General features: G+C 44.3%; 1 protein-coding gene across 3 annotated transcripts in view; it reads left to right on the top strand.

Annotated features, from left to right (window-relative positions):
- Nucleotides 1-12,519, top strand: part of GPR160 (G protein-coupled receptor 160) — a 42,234-nt gene extending 29,715 nt beyond the window's left edge. For 2 of the 3 annotated variants that reach the window (XM_041002771.1, XM_041002770.1), the window contains exons 3-4: nt 9,008-9,126; nt 11,086-12,519. In XM_041002771.1, coding sequence (XP_040858705.1) covers nt 11,155-12,171 — 1,017 coding nt within the window. In that variant the 5' untranslated portion in view covers nt 9,008-9,126; nt 11,086-11,154 and the 3' untranslated portion in view covers nt 12,172-12,519. The remainder of the gene's footprint in view (nt 1-9,007; nt 9,127-11,085) is intronic. The other variant, XM_041002773.1, reaches the window with a different exon arrangement.
- The last annotated feature ends 2,480 nt before the right edge of the window (nt 12,520-14,999 follow it).

Below are 14,999 nucleotides of genomic sequence, written 5' to 3'. Positions count from 1 at the left end.
CCCGATCAATTAAAAGCACCTACATAACATCAACAACAATTTACAACATTATGGAATTAATTGACATGGTATTGAGTAACCAGTATGTTAAAAAAAAATGCAAGTTCTTAACCACATCCTGTAACTACTTCATTGACATTTCAATTTTAGTTTATATACATAACCGGCCGCTATTTATTTTTATAAGAAAAGCAGATTTACAGAGAGAAGGAGAAACACACAGAAGGATCTTCTGTCTGCTGGTTCATTCCCCGAGTGGCCACAGGGGCCAGAGCTGAGCCAATCTGAAGGCAGGAACCAGAGGCCGCCTCCGGGTGTCCCACACAGGTGCAGGATCCCGAGGCTTTGGGCCATCCTCACTTCATACTTTGTGCAACAAGATATTCAGTCATCACCACTCTTGTGCCTTTGGAGGTCTGTGCCATCTAAAACGAAGCTATAAAAATGTCCAAACTGGGGCTGGCACTGTGGCGTGACCAGTCAAACCTCAGCCTGTTTTGCTGGCATTTCAAATGGTCACTGGCCAGATCCTGGCTGTTTTAGTTCCAATCCAGCTCTTTGCTAATTGTCTGAGAAGGTAGTGGAGGATGGCCCAAAATGTTAGGCCCTTGTGCCCAAATGGGAGACTAGGTGAAACTCATGGTTTCTGCCTGGCCCAAGCCTTTTTCAAAGCATTTCAAACATACAAATACAATAGCCAGTAACCGATGTGCTCTCTGTCCTCACAAAGCAGATGTTGTGTGATTTTAAGGCAGTTTCCTAATCTATAAATATATCTATACCAAGTGCCCATGTCCAGTTGTTACATCATAAATCTCAGTCTTGTGTTGTTGATGCAGTTTATTGAAGTAGCAAGCTGCTTGTCCTGTGGAGCTCACTGCCATCCGGATGTGGTTTGCCATTCCCAGGGTGCCACTGGCTTAGACTTAAGTGGCAGAATCCATAGGTTAGTTCAGGTTCCAACCTTGGCCATTTACCTCCTGGGGGTGGTGTGCATTTTTGTGTCGCCTCTGGCTTTCGTAGCTGTGTGTCATCTCTGCCCCGTGCAGTGCACTGCGGGCTGTGCGTCATCTCTGCCTGCTCCGTGCAGTACACGGGCGGCCATTTCTTACTCCCTTGCTAACCAGAGCACTTCATAAGAGTAAAATGTTTTCTAATTGTCAGCAAATGATCCAGTTAGTATAGGAAAGAAAGGGACAATGTTAGTTATTTTTAAAACTGTGGCTTGGTTCTCTATTGTCTCACAGTCTCACAAACTCCATTGGCCTGTTTATTTCAGAACCGGAGAAGAACAAGAGGTTACTGTTACTTAGTGGTAATGTGAGAGGGAGCCAAGGTTACAGCTCATTTTAAAAAGCTGCTTTTCAGCACTAGCACCACGGCATGGCATGTCAAGCTGCTGCCTGCAGTACTGCATGCCACATGGGCACTGGTTCCAATCTAGCTGTTCCACTGGGAAAGCAGCAGAATTTTGCCCAAGTGCTTGGTTCCCTACAACCACATGGAAGACCTGGGAGCAGTTCCTGGCTTCAGACCAGTCCACCTGTGGCCACTGCAGCTATTTGGGAAACAAAGAGTATAAGGGGAGCACACCCGAAGATGGAAGGTTCTCTCTCAAATTCTGCCTCTCCAATGAAGGAACTTGTGATACAGGACAATCAAACCTTAAGCAAAAACCAAAGTCTTTATTTGTGTAACTGCCTAGCAATTTGTAAGTTCCTGATGGCTTCTAATCAGACCTGAGGTTGAACTTCAACAGCATTCAACATGTGACTCAGTAGTCCCAAACCTGGTCCTACCTGCTGAAAAATTATACCTTTCATGATTGTTCTAAGGATTTTTAAAAAGGTCTGCAAAATCCACAATTCCATCCTTGAATTCTATGAAGTGGAATTTTTTGGATTCCAGCTAGGGATGGCACCTGTTTTTCTGTGCTTAATATAATGACTTAATATAATGACCTCTGGTTCAATTTGTGCGTTGCTAGCAACATCTCATCCTTTCATCACTGGGTAATGGTCCAGAGTGTCTATATTTGCATTTTATTTTGTTTCCCTTGCTGGGCTCTTCTAAATAGTTACGCACACCACCCTCTGTCTGACTGACATCATTTCCCTTAGAGATCTTGCTTGGTCGCTTCCAAGTTCCGAGTTTAGCACCCTCCACGTTGTCTTCCACAGTGGCTGTGCTGATTTCCACTCCCACCCTTTCCACAGGGCTGGCCAACACTGTCTTCATCTATTTGACAAGAGACTAATCTCAGAAGTCAGCTGATGCCTCATTATAGCCCTGGTCCTGTACCTGTGGGTCTTTGGGTGTCTTGTAAAAAATGTAGGAAGCTGCTATCTGAAGCAGAGCCAGGACTTCGCACTCACTGTGCCATGGGATGTGGCCATCTAAAACCGTATCTTCTCACTTTCATTTTTTAAAAAGTGACAACAACAGAAGGCAAGCTATATTCCATTTGTTGGTTTACTCTCAAATTGCTGGTTTACTCTCAATTGTCCGTTTGCTGGTTTACTCTCAGACTGAAGCCAGGAACCTGGAACTTAACACAGGTCTTCCACGTGGGTGGCAGGGGCCCAGTTATTTCAGCTATTATTGGTGGCATCCCAAGGTGGACAGCAGGAAAGTGGGTTGGGAGAATAGCCAGGACGCGGGACTAGCACAATAGCTTAACTGACTAATCCTCTTCTTGCAAGTGCCAGCATTCCATATGGGTTTTAGTTCACTTTCCAGCTGCTCTACTTCCCTCCCACCCAGCCCCTGCTTGTGGCCTGGGAAAACAGTTGAGGATGGCACAAATCCTTGGGACCGTGCCCCCACATAGGAGACCTGGAAGAGGCTCCTGGCTCCTGGCTACGCTCTGGCCATTGCAGCCACTTGGAGAGAGAACCAGCAGATGGAGAATTTTTGTCTGTCTCTCCTTCTCTCTAAATCTGTCTTCCCAATAAACATAAATAAATCTAAAAAATATACAGGACTTGAACTGGACACTTTTTTTTAAGATTTATTTTTACTGGAAAGTCAACACACAGAGAGTAGGAGAGACAGAGAGAAAGATCCTCCATCCATTGGTCCATCCCCAAGTGGCTGCTACGGTTGGAGCTGCACCAATCCAAAGCCAGGAGCCAGGAGCCTGCTCTGGGTCTCCCATGCAGGTGCAGTGTCCCAAGGCTTTGGGCTGTCCTCAACTGCCTTCCCAGGCCACAAGCAGGGAGCTGGATGGGAAGTGGGGCTGCCGGGACTAGAACCAGCGCCCGTACGGGATCCTGGCGCGTGCAAGGCGAGGACGTTAACCACTACGCTATCACGCCAGGCCCTTAAGCAGGGTTTTCACCACTGCATCAAACACCAGATGCTTGGTTTTTTTGTTTTGTTTTGTTTTGTTTTGTGTTTTTTTTTTTTTTGCTGTGAATTGTTTGGGAGAAAGAGGTTGTTGACATCCTTACATATTCCTGTTAATAACCCCTTGTCAGTTATTCTTGTTCTTACATTATTCCTGCATATTGGTATGTCCCTCGCTATGCAGCAGCTTTCAAATTGAATGACATTTCATTTGTCTAGTTTTGCTGTTTCCCTTGCTTTTGGGGTCTGATAAAAAAAAAAAAAAATCCTTGCCATTCCAGCAGTCTGCCCTGTGTTTACTTTTAGTGGGTTGAAGTTTTATGTTAGGGCCTTGATCGTTTTCTTACGTACGATTGGGACTGAGTGCTAGTTTCACTTTTCCGCTTGTGGATATCCATTTTCCCAGAAGCATTTGTTGAAAAAGCTGTCCTGTTTCTGGCGTATGTTCCTTAGTGTCTTTATCAAAGGTTCAGTGGCTGTAAATACATGTGATCTAGGGCCTCTTCCCTGTTCCATTGCCATACTGTTTAATTGCTTTGTGATATGTTTTATGTATTTATAGACTTAGTTATTTGCAAAGCAAAGGAGGGTGGTAAGGAGGAAGTATCTTCCATCCACTCGTTCCCTCCTCAAATAGTCATACTCTCAGGTCAGGCCTAGGTAGCAGGTGGGAGGAGGGACTCGAATGTGGGCCCTGCAGGCTTCAGCCATTTTGACTTTGTACTATTACTTTCGTACGGTTCTGGTTATCCACCAATGAGATGTAACCCTGCCCCAGTGTTTCGCGGCCCCTCCCCTAGTCCCCGCCCACAGAGTCACCTGTGACAATCTCAGTCACCAATTCCTTGAGGCCTGCCCACAGCCCCTCCCAAAATTCCCCATGGCCCCCACACTTTGCAGGTTCACCTGGGTTGTCTAAATGAGCCTCCATGTGTGCCCGTTCCTCCTCCCCTTTTACTTGGCTCTTCCCCCATCCTCCATCTTGCCCCTTCCCCTACCCTGGCAGCCCCCATCCTGCCAATAAAGGACCTCCTAAGCACCTCTTTTGAGTCTGGCATTTTGGCTTGCAGTAAACTTACCACGAAAAGAGGACTAGGGTGTGAGAGTTAGCTGCATGTAAGAACCCAGGCATTCCATCCAGGTCTCCCATATGGGTGACAGTCTCAAGTGCTTGGCCATCTTTCTCTACATTCCTGGGTGCATTAGTAGGAAGGGTGATGGGGCGTAGAGAAGCCAGGGTTTGGGCTGGCATTCCAGTAATGCCAACATCACAGACAGCTGCTGACGCCACATTGCCACACCCTTGATCCCATGTTTTATGAGACACTTAAAGTCAGGGAGCGTTTGGCTTCTTGTTTTGTTCTTTTTTTGTTCAAGATTATTCCATCTCATGGGAGATTTTTTATGGGGCCATACAGAGTTTAGTGAATTTTCTCCTAGTTCTATGGGATACATCTGGTATTTTCATAGGGGTTGCACTGAATCTGAATTGCTTTGGCTGGCATGCACGTTTTAACAGTTTCCCCTGCATGGACACCACACATTTTCCCATTTGTGCCACCTTCAGTTTCTGTCACCACTGTTTTGTAGTTTTGCTTTGTGTGTGTATACATGGCATTTGGACATGGGGTTTTCTGAATTTCATTTTGTGGCAACTCACTACTAATGTGTAAAACACTACTGATTTTTGTATCATAACTTTGTATCCTGCAACTTTGCTGAATTTTTTAATTCTGAAAGTGTTTCGGTGGAGTCTTGGAGACTTTGTTTATAAAATCACCCTCACATCCTGTCACCTGTGGGCACTGATGGTTTGACGTTCCCCTCACCACAGAGGATGCTCTGGTAGGAATCCCTTATCATATTGGATAGAAGTGGTTCTAACAGGTACCCTGTCTGGTTCCACATTTTGGAAAGCGATCAGTTTGTCCCCACACAGTATGAGGTTAGTTGTTGACTTATTACACATAGCCTTTATTATGTTGAAGCATGTTCTTTTTCAATCTAAATTTGCTCATTTTTTAAAAAAAGATTTAATTTTTCTTTATTGAAAAGTCAAATTTACAGAGAGAGACAGACAGAAAGATCTTCTGTCCACTGGTTCACTCCTCAAGTGGCCTCAATGGCTAAAGCCAATGCCAGGAGCCTCTTCTGGGTCTCCCATATGGGTGCAAGGTCCCAAGGCTTAACATGTACATGTCATTTGGGGATTTTTTTTTTGTCCTCATACTAAAGACATAAATGCTTCATGCTTTGTACATCATGGTTATAATACTAGAGAAGTATGGGTTTACGTGATAATTCTACCAGTGAATTTTCTGCCTTTCTTCTTCAGTAACTTCCTTTAGCATTTCAGGTAAAACAAGTCTTTCGTCGTTTGTTTAGAATGTCTTTACCTCTTCCCTTGGATATCATTTCTGTGTACATTACCATTCACTAGCAGCTCCGCCCCTTTGGCGCTGTGAAGCCTCCCCCGCCCCCGCTGCTAAGGTTCCTGCTTTGATGTCCACGCCCCACACTCTCACGTGCTGTGTCTTTTCTCCTTCAGCTCTGAGAATCTTGTTTGGGCTAACCTGGGAAAGCTTGGTTAGACCTTCTGGGGGTTAGACTTGGCTGAGCTGGATCTGCCAGTGACCTCTGACTTCACTATGCTGAATATTTTTTTTTTTGCATATTTGAGTATTTTCTGTTTTATTTGAATGTTTTCCTTCACTTTGGAATTCTCATGAATTCCAATAATTCAGATATTTTACTTAGTTTGTCATGCCTCCAAGTTCTCATAAGCTTTCTTCATTCGATTCTTCTTTCTCCTCTGTGTTATATTTTTATTATTATTTTTAAGTATTTGAAAGGCAGAGACACAAGGAGAGAGACATCTTCTATCTGCTGGGTTACTCTTCAAAAGCCCCCAACAGCCAGGGCTCGGGCAGTACCTAAGTACTGTGGTAGGCCTTCCTGCGTCTCAGCCACAGCAGCGGGAAGCTGGAGCACAAGTGGTGGCACTCAATTCCAGGCACTTGTGTACAGGATGCTGGTGTCCTGAGGCAGATCAACCCCACATGTCTAAAAGCATGCTGAACTGCTTTAAAAAAAATATTGGAAAGTCAGATTACAGAGAGGAGAGGCAGAAAGAGCTTCCATCTGCTGGTTCACTCCCCATGTGGCCACAATGGCTGGAGCTGAAGCTGAACCAAAGTCTGGAGCCAGGAGCTTCTTCCAGGTTTCCCACGCAGGTGCAGGTCCCAAGGCTTTGGGCCGTCTTTGAGTGCTTTCCCGGCCCACAAGCAGGGAGCTGGAGCAACTGGTGCCTATACAGGACCCCGGTGCATGCAAGGCGAGGACTTTAGCCACTGGGCTACTGCGCTGGGCCCGATTTGATTTTTAAAAATAATCATCTCTTTGTCAGTGATTCCGAGCCCAGATTTGTCCCAAATCCAGTTCTGTGCTGCTTAAAATGAACTGGGTTTCCAAAAGTGGTAACTCGTGCCTTTAAGAATCTGTTCAGTGGTGGGATAGGCCCAAGCACCTATTGCCGTAGTTACCGATAGGTCAATGGCAGATCTCAGCTGGATCCAGTAACCTACTCTGAACAGCAAACATGGATTAGAATAAAGAGCTGCAATGCAAATCCACTCAGTTGGGGTCATGGCACTACTGTAGCCACAAAGGCATGAAGAGAGGCTGGCACTGACCTGGGGACAGGGCATGAGGACCTGCCCAGTGATGGGCGTTTGTCAGCTCAGCACCGGGTACCGAGTCATAGTTCCATTGTTCTTTGCTGTCTGCACAAGGTTAGAAGAGTAGTAAACATGGCTCCTCTCCACTGAGACGGACGGTAGGCTGGGTCACGCTTGGTTCTCCGTCGTCAGGCCCTATGCAATCAGTGGGGCACAGCAGGCCCACGTGAGACTGCCACAAGGAGTCCATCCCGTGAGGACTCCGGCCTGCCTCGCACAGCTCTCAAGGAGTGGTGGCTTGTCGGCAGACACCTTTGGGCTTTTGAAGGTGCTGAGCCTCACAGTGCTGACCTTGGCTCTGAGCTTCCAAGAAAGTTAAGTTCCGCTCCCTGCCCCACTTACTACCCACCACATGGAGTCCTGCTGTGTTGTCTGCTGCAAGCCAAGGGTGTGGTGGTGGAGCAGTACCTTCGCCACCTAGCTAAGGAGGCTCCAGAGACAGTTCACACAAACAGACCCAGGGACAGGGGCTGTGCTTCCAGACTCAATCCCTCCCTGCTCCCAAAACAGAGGGGCTGTCTTTCCATGCTGCATTACCTGGAACTGAGGGAAAGGTGACACACATCAGTCTTGTGCTATCATACTAAACCACGCCCTTTTGTGTATGTATTACCAGGCTCGTTCACTCACATGACTTACTATACAAACAACTGCTTAAGTCTCTGGGGACAACTGGCCACCAGTTAGCACCAACTTCATTCTGGTTTTTTAATTGGGAAAGATACAGTAATTTTCAATTAAATGTTACTTATGCAACTGTCAAAGTGTCCTGAAGCCACAGTGTAAAGTAAGGTTTCTTTAGATGGTGCTGTGTTAGACTCAGGCCAATCCGCTGCCCCGTGGCACTGGCGTCCCATATGGGTGCCGGTTCCTATAACGGCTGCTCTACTTCTAATCCAGCTCTCTGCTTTTGGCCTGCCTGGGACAGCAGCCCAGGGTGGCCCAAGTCCTTGGGTCTCTGCAACTATGTGGGAGACCTAGAAGCTCCTGGCTCCCAGCTTCAGATTGGCTCAGTTCTGGTCATGGCAGCCATTTGGGAAGTGAACTCCCTAACTTCAAGAGTGGTATCTCATTAGTTATTCAGTAACATGTTGTTCAACTCCGTGGTGCTATAAATTTTTTGTTTTAACTACATTCCTGTTGTTGACTTTGTTACATGACTTCTTATTTAAGGGAATGGTGTAATAGAGACAGACGATCATAGCCAAATGTGAAATACAATGCAGTATGCATCTCTACTTCCAAATCAAAGATGGACTCCCAATGAAACTGTTGGATATATATTTTAACAATAGGATGCTGGACTGTCTGGCATTGTCTGTACCAGCAATGTCAGGACACAAATAATAGACTGATGGACTTATGCCTGCTTATGAAGAACTAAACTATTGTAATAATATGGGGAAAAATCAGTCGGGGAGGTGGGAATTTGGGGAGGAGGAAAGGAAATCTCAGACCCTATGGAACTGTACCATGGGACTCAAATTCAAATTAAAAAAAAAAAAGTAGTCTCTTCCATCTGCTGGTTCATTTCCTCAGTGCCTGCAACAGTCAGGGGTAAGCCAGGTGAAAGCCAGAAGTATAGACGTCCATTTGGTCTGCCAGATGGGCGGCAGGAATACATGCATTTGTGTCATCTGCTGTTGCTTCCCAGGACGCATTAGCAGGAAGCCAGGCCGGAAGCACAGCAGCTGGGACTTGGATACAGGAAACAAGTGTCTGACATGGCAACTTAACCTGCTGTGCCACAGTGCCGACCCATGGTAAATTTTCAGCTGGAGTATCCTTTTTCTCTGGCTGAAAAAAACCTCAGAATCCTATATAAGGAGCTATTATTAGTTGCAATGAGTTTTTCCGAGCAGGCATCTGGAGCCAGTTACGGCTGGTAGTGATGGCCATTTTTTTTGGTTTCTTTCACACAGAATTTCCTAACGTGACATTTGGTGCGGCAGAATGAAAGGCATGGAGCCAAAGATAACATAATCAATGGCAGTGAAACCCAAGCCAAAGAGGAAGATCATCAGTCAAGCGAGTGAGTGTAGTATGTTGCTCGTTTCTGTTCTGAACAGAGAAGCAGGGTTGTGTCACTGGAGACTCACGGCTCCGCTAATGCTTCCAGTCTGAGCCAGGCACGGCCAGGCAAAACACATCCAAGATAACTTAGGTTAAATGTGGGGCTCATGAGTCCCTTCCTAAGTGGTTCAAAGCATCATGCAGCACAAGGATCATGTCTAAAAACCCACAAATTCCTGTGGTTGCTGGAAGCTAGTCAAGGGAAGATCTGGAACAGGAACCAGTTTAGAGAACAAAACACTGAAAGGGTTGTGTGGGTTATGGGCTGTACCATCTGCCTCATCTAGGAGCACACTGCCTAGTTTCTGTAAGGGATTCAGGGACCATCATAAAGAACCACACCATCTTGCCATTTTATTTCGATGCTGGGCTTTTTGTCCTTCCACCTCGATGAGCTTCTTCTATATTCCATTTCAGATTTGTCTGTCTAATCTGAGGGTTTCTTGGCCTGCTGCTTCTTGTCTGAAGCCAGCAGGCTTTCCCTGAGCCCTGGCCGACACTGGGGTCCTCCTCTAGGGCACCCTGCTTTTCTGCCCCCCCCCCAGCCAGCTTCTCCTGGGAGTCAATAAAGCAGCGGAGTGGGAACCGCCTTCTGTGTGGGGCCAACCAACATAGCTTTCCTAACTTAGATTTCTGTTTTTGGATAGAACTCAATGTTATACATCATCTGACATATAGACCATTCTTTTTTTTTTTTTTAAAGATTTATTTTATTTGAATTGGAAAGGTGGATACACAGAGAGGATGAGAGACAGAGAGGAAGATCTTCCGTCCAATGATTCACTCCCCAGTTGGCCACAACAGCTGGGGCTGAGCCAATCCAAAGCCAGGAGCCTCTTCCGGGTCTCCCTCGCGTGTGCAGGGTCCCAAAGCTTTGGGCTGTCCTCAACTGCTTTCCCGGGCCACAGGCAGGGAGCTGGATGGGAAGCGGGGCTGCCAGGATTAGAACCAGCGCCCATATGGGATCCCGGGCGTGCAAGGCGAGGACCTTAAACCACTGCACCATCGCGCCGGGCCCTAGACCATTCTTTTTTACTTTTGTCTTAAAGATACTTGTAAAAACAGATCTCTACGAATATGAGCCCACACCATTTCCCTAACTCACCCCCCCATTTTAACTCAGCATTGACCTTCTTCATTTTTAGCGGGAGGAGGACGGACCTCATTCTGTTTCCTTATCCCTGAAACAGCTCTTTAAAGTAGCAGTAGGGCTGAGAGCACCTGATGGATCACCAGGGCTTGCTGCACCCTCCAGCCCCGTGCTGCTCCCTTGGGACCCGTTTCACTCTCAGTGATCTGCTCCTAGGCAAACTCAGCGCTTTCACCTTTTTAGGCTCAAGACAAAGTTTGGAAAAACAGATCTACAAATATAACACCACCACACAGAAATGCATATATGTGTTTTTCTAACATATTGCTGTATGATTTTGAAACCTGCATTTCACAAACTGTAGACATTTATCACATCTTTAAAACACATATGAAAACCACAAAGCTTAAAACTTAAGTGCAGAAAACAGTGTAAATGTAGATTTACTCCTATCATAGGAATATTTTTAATGGCTGTGTATGTATCAGCAATGACCAGAGCATGACTGTCAGCATGTGTTTTTGGCTTTAATTTCTCTCACCTCTTTTGTGAATTAAGCCTTAGAAAGAAGTTAGTAACTGATACGTAACCTTTCAGCTTAAAGATGTAAGGGCTTTAGACTATCCAGGTCTTAAAATGACCTGAGTATATATACTAATTCATCATGACCTGTATTCTCTAGGCATTCTTAGAAATAAAATTCCTATTTCTATCTTCAGTTGGTTAGGGAAATGACTGCATTAAATTACACTGATGAGGTGGAGGTGTGCTTTGTACACTTTTTAGAGACAGATTCAAATAACATCAATAGTTTGTTTTTGTTTGTTTGTTTTGCAGGGATGGGAAATAAAGTGAAGCCGTTTTGTCACATGGATTTCAGCATGACGTCCTGAGATTCAGCTAAACATGACTGCTCTTTCTTCAGGAAACTGCTCTGCTCTGTACCAGTTACATCACACACACCAGCCCCTGGAAGCGAACTGTCTGCTCTTCTTGATCATACTGGGGAAAATACTGTTGAACACCCTCACACTAGCAATGAGAAGAAAAACCACCCAAGAAAACCTTCTGGGATGTTTTTGTATTTCTCTAGCACTTGTTGACCTTCTACTTTTGATAAACATTTCCATTATATCCTATTTCAGGGATTTTGTACTTTTGGGCATTCGGTTTACTAAGTACCACATCTGCCTGTTTACTCAAATTGTTTCCTTTGCTTATGGCTTTTTGCATTACCCAGTTTTCCTGACAGTTTGCATAGACTATTGGCTACATTTTTCTAAAACCACCACGCTGTCATTTAGATGTCAAAAGTTGCTTTATTTCTTTATAGTAGTTATAACTTGGACTGCAGTCCTGGCTTACGTTTTGGGAGAGCCGTCCATCTACCGCAGCCTAAAGACACAGAAAGGATTTTCTTACCAGTGTCCTTTCTACATCAGCAGTCAGAGCTACTGGTTATCGTTTGCCATGATGCTGGTTGTGCTTGCGGCCTTTATAACCTCTTGGTCAGAGGTCATCACCTTGGTGCAGGCTATTAGAATAACTTCCTACAGGAATGAGACCATCCTGTATTTTCCTTTTTTATCCCACTCTAGTTATAATGTGAACTCTAAGAAAACGCTCTTGCCTAAGCTCCTTGTCTGTTTTCTCGGGACCTGGCTACCATTTGTCTTACTTCAAGGAATCATCCTTTTACTTAAAGTACAGATACCAGCCTATATAGATCTGAACATCCCGTGGTTGTACTTTGTCAACAGTTTTCTCATTGCTACAGTTTACTGGTTTAATTGTCACAAGCTTAATTTAAGAGATGTCGCATTGCCTGTAGATCCATTTGTCGACTGGAAATGCTGCTTCATTCCACTTACAGTTCATAATTTTGAGCAAACTGAAAAACCTATAGCAATAATCACATGTTAATGTGTTCACATGTTGGAACTTAAGACTAGGCAAGGATTATAATTTTGCAAAAGGAAAAGAATGGCAACTTTGGACACAGCCAAAAATATGAACTGAAGCTTTTTGCTCTCCCTTTCATAGTTTTTCTGGATGATTCCTCTGAGGTTGATATTATTTACTCAGTATTTTCTTTCAAAAACACAACTCCAGAAGATTTCTATACTAACTTATTTACTCAAAAATCAAACAACTTTTGGACATACCAATGTCTATGTAACCAAAAAATCTATAAGGTGCAAAATGTTGTGTGTAATTAAAATGTCACTGCCAACTTAGACACAAAGTTAAATAAACCTTTTATCAAATTCACAGCAAGACTATCAAGACTGTTTCCTTCAAACAGTTTGGTGTAAACTTTGTAACTTAGGGAAGATTTCACACATTTCTGATTCTATGTCATACACTTGCACATAATCAACCAGCAGCTATCATATTGCAGAAGTGGAGTTTGTAAGACTTGGCATCACCTACCTTTGGGGCTGGACAATTCTGAGTTTGGAGGGGTGAGGGGGTCTACTTTGGGCATCATGAACAACATGTGGCAGAATCTCCGCTTCACAGAATCACCCGCTTCACCAGCAGTGACAATAAACATGCTGCTCAACCTCTCCTGGTGAGGGGGTGGGTACAGGCGTGCTTTTAACAATGACTGAAATAGGACCCGGCTCAACAGAGTAGTGGTTAAGGTCCTCACCTTGCACAGGTGAGGGACCCAGCCCAGGATCCCATATGGGTGCCGGTTCCAATCCCAGCAGCCCTGCTTCCCATCCAGCTCCCTGCATGTGGCATGGGAAAGCAATCCAGGACAGCTCAAAGCCTTGGGAACCTGCACCCGCATGGGAGACCCGGAAGAGGCTCCTGGCTTTGGATTGGCTCAGCTCCAGCCATTGCAGCCACTTGGAGAGTGAACCATTGGACGGAAGATCTTCCTCTCTGTCTCTCATCCTCTGTATATCTGGCTTTCCAATAAAAATAAATAAACCTTCTAAAATAAAAGAATGCCTGAACTAAAGCAATTATGAACTGCAGGAGTCAATTTAAGGGGTAAGTTACTTTAATGGCCATTTATAAATGCTCAACCTAGCATTTCCAGAATTTGGTGGCTTTTATTTATATTATTGTCACTTTTTGTACATTATGACCCATATATGTATTTGCACACATATAGAAGTTATAATACTTACCCTTACAGGTTAGGCTCAGATGCACAAATGGATAACTTCCTATATCTGGAAAATATACTTAAATTCAATTCTGTGAAATACTAATAGAAAAGATTTAGGAAATGCTTCCAGTCTACCAGGTTGTAAATCTGTTTTTAAAGTATTTTACATGAAGCGACTGATTTGATCCTCAATACAACCCTAGTGGGAACTCTTATTCTCTTACTACAAATGAGGAAATTAAGATAGTCAAGCTCACACTTTGGATCAAAACCCAGAAGTGTGGCTCCCGGGTTCACTAGTCCTGTTTGTCAGTTCTCAGAAAAACTGATTGTTTCAACAGTCAATGAAATGGCAACTGTTTCACCTGAAAATGCACAAAGCCATGAACCCATGAACATCTGAAGGATTTGAAGTCGCCCAGCGCAGAATCCAAACCCACATACTTGAGCTCACCTGTCTTCATTCAGCATCAAGCAGGGAGGGACAGACTGGGAAATGGCCATGTATGTAGGTAGGAGTCCTTTGGGTTCCAAGTACAGACTGAGCATTCCAACCCCGAAATCTGCAATGCTCTTTTGAGTATTTCAGATTACTGAGTTAGGGATGCTCAATAAAAGTGAAGAATGCACAAATATCCTAAAATAGGAAACCTTCTTGGTCCGAGGCATTTCATATAAGGGATATTCACATGCAACTCAGTCCCAACCTGAAAAGCTAAGTACTGGGAAGATGACATGGTAAACTACTAAAAGAATCTCTTTTGGCTGTCCATTTCTGCTGTGTTTGTACATACGGGTGGGGGGGTGCATTCTGGCTGCCAAGTCTCAAAAGCTTTATTATTCCAACTGTATTAGTTTTCCATTACTATGAGGAAATATCTGGGACTGGGTAACTTACATAAAAAAGGTCATTTAGCTCAGTTTCTGAGGCTGAAAGGTGAAACAGCACAGTGCTGGTTCTTTGGAAGGTCCTAGTGGTTACATCACCTCGTGGCAGATGGCGTCACAACACGGGAGCAAAGCGGAGAGATCACTTGGAGACGAGAAGCCAGAGTGCAGCATAGGGCCAGTCTTGCTCGTCTGGCTTACATGTACTTCTCAATCCGGCCACAGTAAGCCCACAGTCCCATACAGGAACCCTTGGAGAACACATTCACGCATATACAAAGTGCAGCACCAACTGATAAGCATCTCCCTGCTTCAGGTATAAATTCTCAGGGAATGATCATCTGGCCTAACTTGAATCATACATCCTCCCCTGTAGGCAGGATCTGTTCACCGACACTACAGGATAAAAAAATGACAACACCCAAATGGTTTAAAAGTATGGTATATATTTTTTTAAAAAATCAGATTTTTCTATGAAAACCAAATGTACAGGAAGCCCTTATTTACTTCATTTATTAGTTTTTCCTCTGAATGAAGTGGCTTAATAACTGGTCATAAAATGGGATTGCATTTTTAAAAAGACTGAACTTTATTAGCAAATATTTATTTTTTCTTTGAAGATTTTAAATCAGGAGGTATGGTGACTATTCCAAGTCCCTAACTAAGCTATTTAACTTTGAAGATTCTTTACATGTCAAACTCTTAAACAAAAAAGAAATTATTCAATAGACAGCCA

The sequence above is a fragment of the Ochotona curzoniae genome, unplaced genomic scaffold, assembly GCF_017591425.1.
Source record: "Ochotona curzoniae isolate NIBS_2020 unplaced genomic scaffold, NIBS_Ocur_1.0 scaffold_2587, whole genome shotgun sequence".
NCBI classification, from domain to species: domain Eukaryota; kingdom Metazoa; phylum Chordata; class Mammalia; order Lagomorpha; family Ochotonidae; genus Ochotona; species Ochotona curzoniae.
This window is presented reverse-complemented; position numbering and strand designations above follow the sequence as displayed.